Source organism: Priapulus caudatus, unplaced genomic scaffold (genome assembly GCF_000485595.1).
Source record: "Priapulus caudatus unplaced genomic scaffold, Priapulus_caudatus-5.0.1 Scaffold1194, whole genome shotgun sequence".
NCBI classification, from domain to species: domain Eukaryota; kingdom Metazoa; phylum Priapulida; class Priapulimorpha; order Priapulimorphida; family Priapulidae; genus Priapulus; species Priapulus caudatus.
In genome coordinates, this window is record NW_014578255.1 from 92614 (window position 1) to 93151 (window position 538).

The 538-nt window shown below is 45.4% G+C and overlaps 1 protein-coding gene across 1 annotated transcript in view; it reads right to left on the reverse strand.

Moving 5' to 3' along the window:
* The window catches only part of LOC106815763 (aminopeptidase N-like), a gene marked incomplete at its 5' end in the record, with an annotated part of 25044 nt that extends 24673 nt beyond the window's left edge, over positions 1 to 371 (reverse strand). The window contains one exon of the mRNA XM_014820270.1: positions 212 to 371. Coding sequence (XP_014675756.1) covers positions 212 to 371 — 160 coding nt within the window. The remainder of the gene's footprint in view (positions 1 to 211) is intronic.
* Between the last annotated feature and the right edge of the window lie 167 nt (positions 372 to 538).

A 538-nucleotide genomic window follows, 5' to 3' on the forward strand; every position in this document is an offset into this window, starting at 1 on the left:
TATATACTAGCTGCGGGCACCCGCTGCGCTGGGTAAAATCGTGCTGCTAATTCATACTACTAATAATGGGACACAATAGGCTTTTTCTTTGTCAAGGCGTTGCACTAGCCAATCACTTTGTAATAATCAATGGCATTCATTCGTTTATGGTTTTATGGTTAGATACGAATTTCCCAATCAATATTTATCTTCATCACGAATGGGCGCGTGCGTACCGGACATATCTGTCGACCTTGGCCGCATTCGAGAGCGAGTTAAAGCCTGTCTCATGAATCAAGGTCAGCTTGAACCTTGCCTTGAAGAGTGGCTCATCGAAGCACGGAAATGCCTTCCGCGCCGCCGTCGGCTGGAACTGTGTACTGGCTAGGTACCTGAAGAATAACAAACAACGAGGTATTTCGCCATTAAATATCTGAACATAGCAAATCTGATTATAGAATGTGTGTGTGTGTGTGTGTGTGTGTGTGTGTGTGTGTGTGTGTGTGTGTGTGTGTGTGTGTGTGTGTGTGTGTGTGTGTGTGTGTGTGTGTGTGTGTGT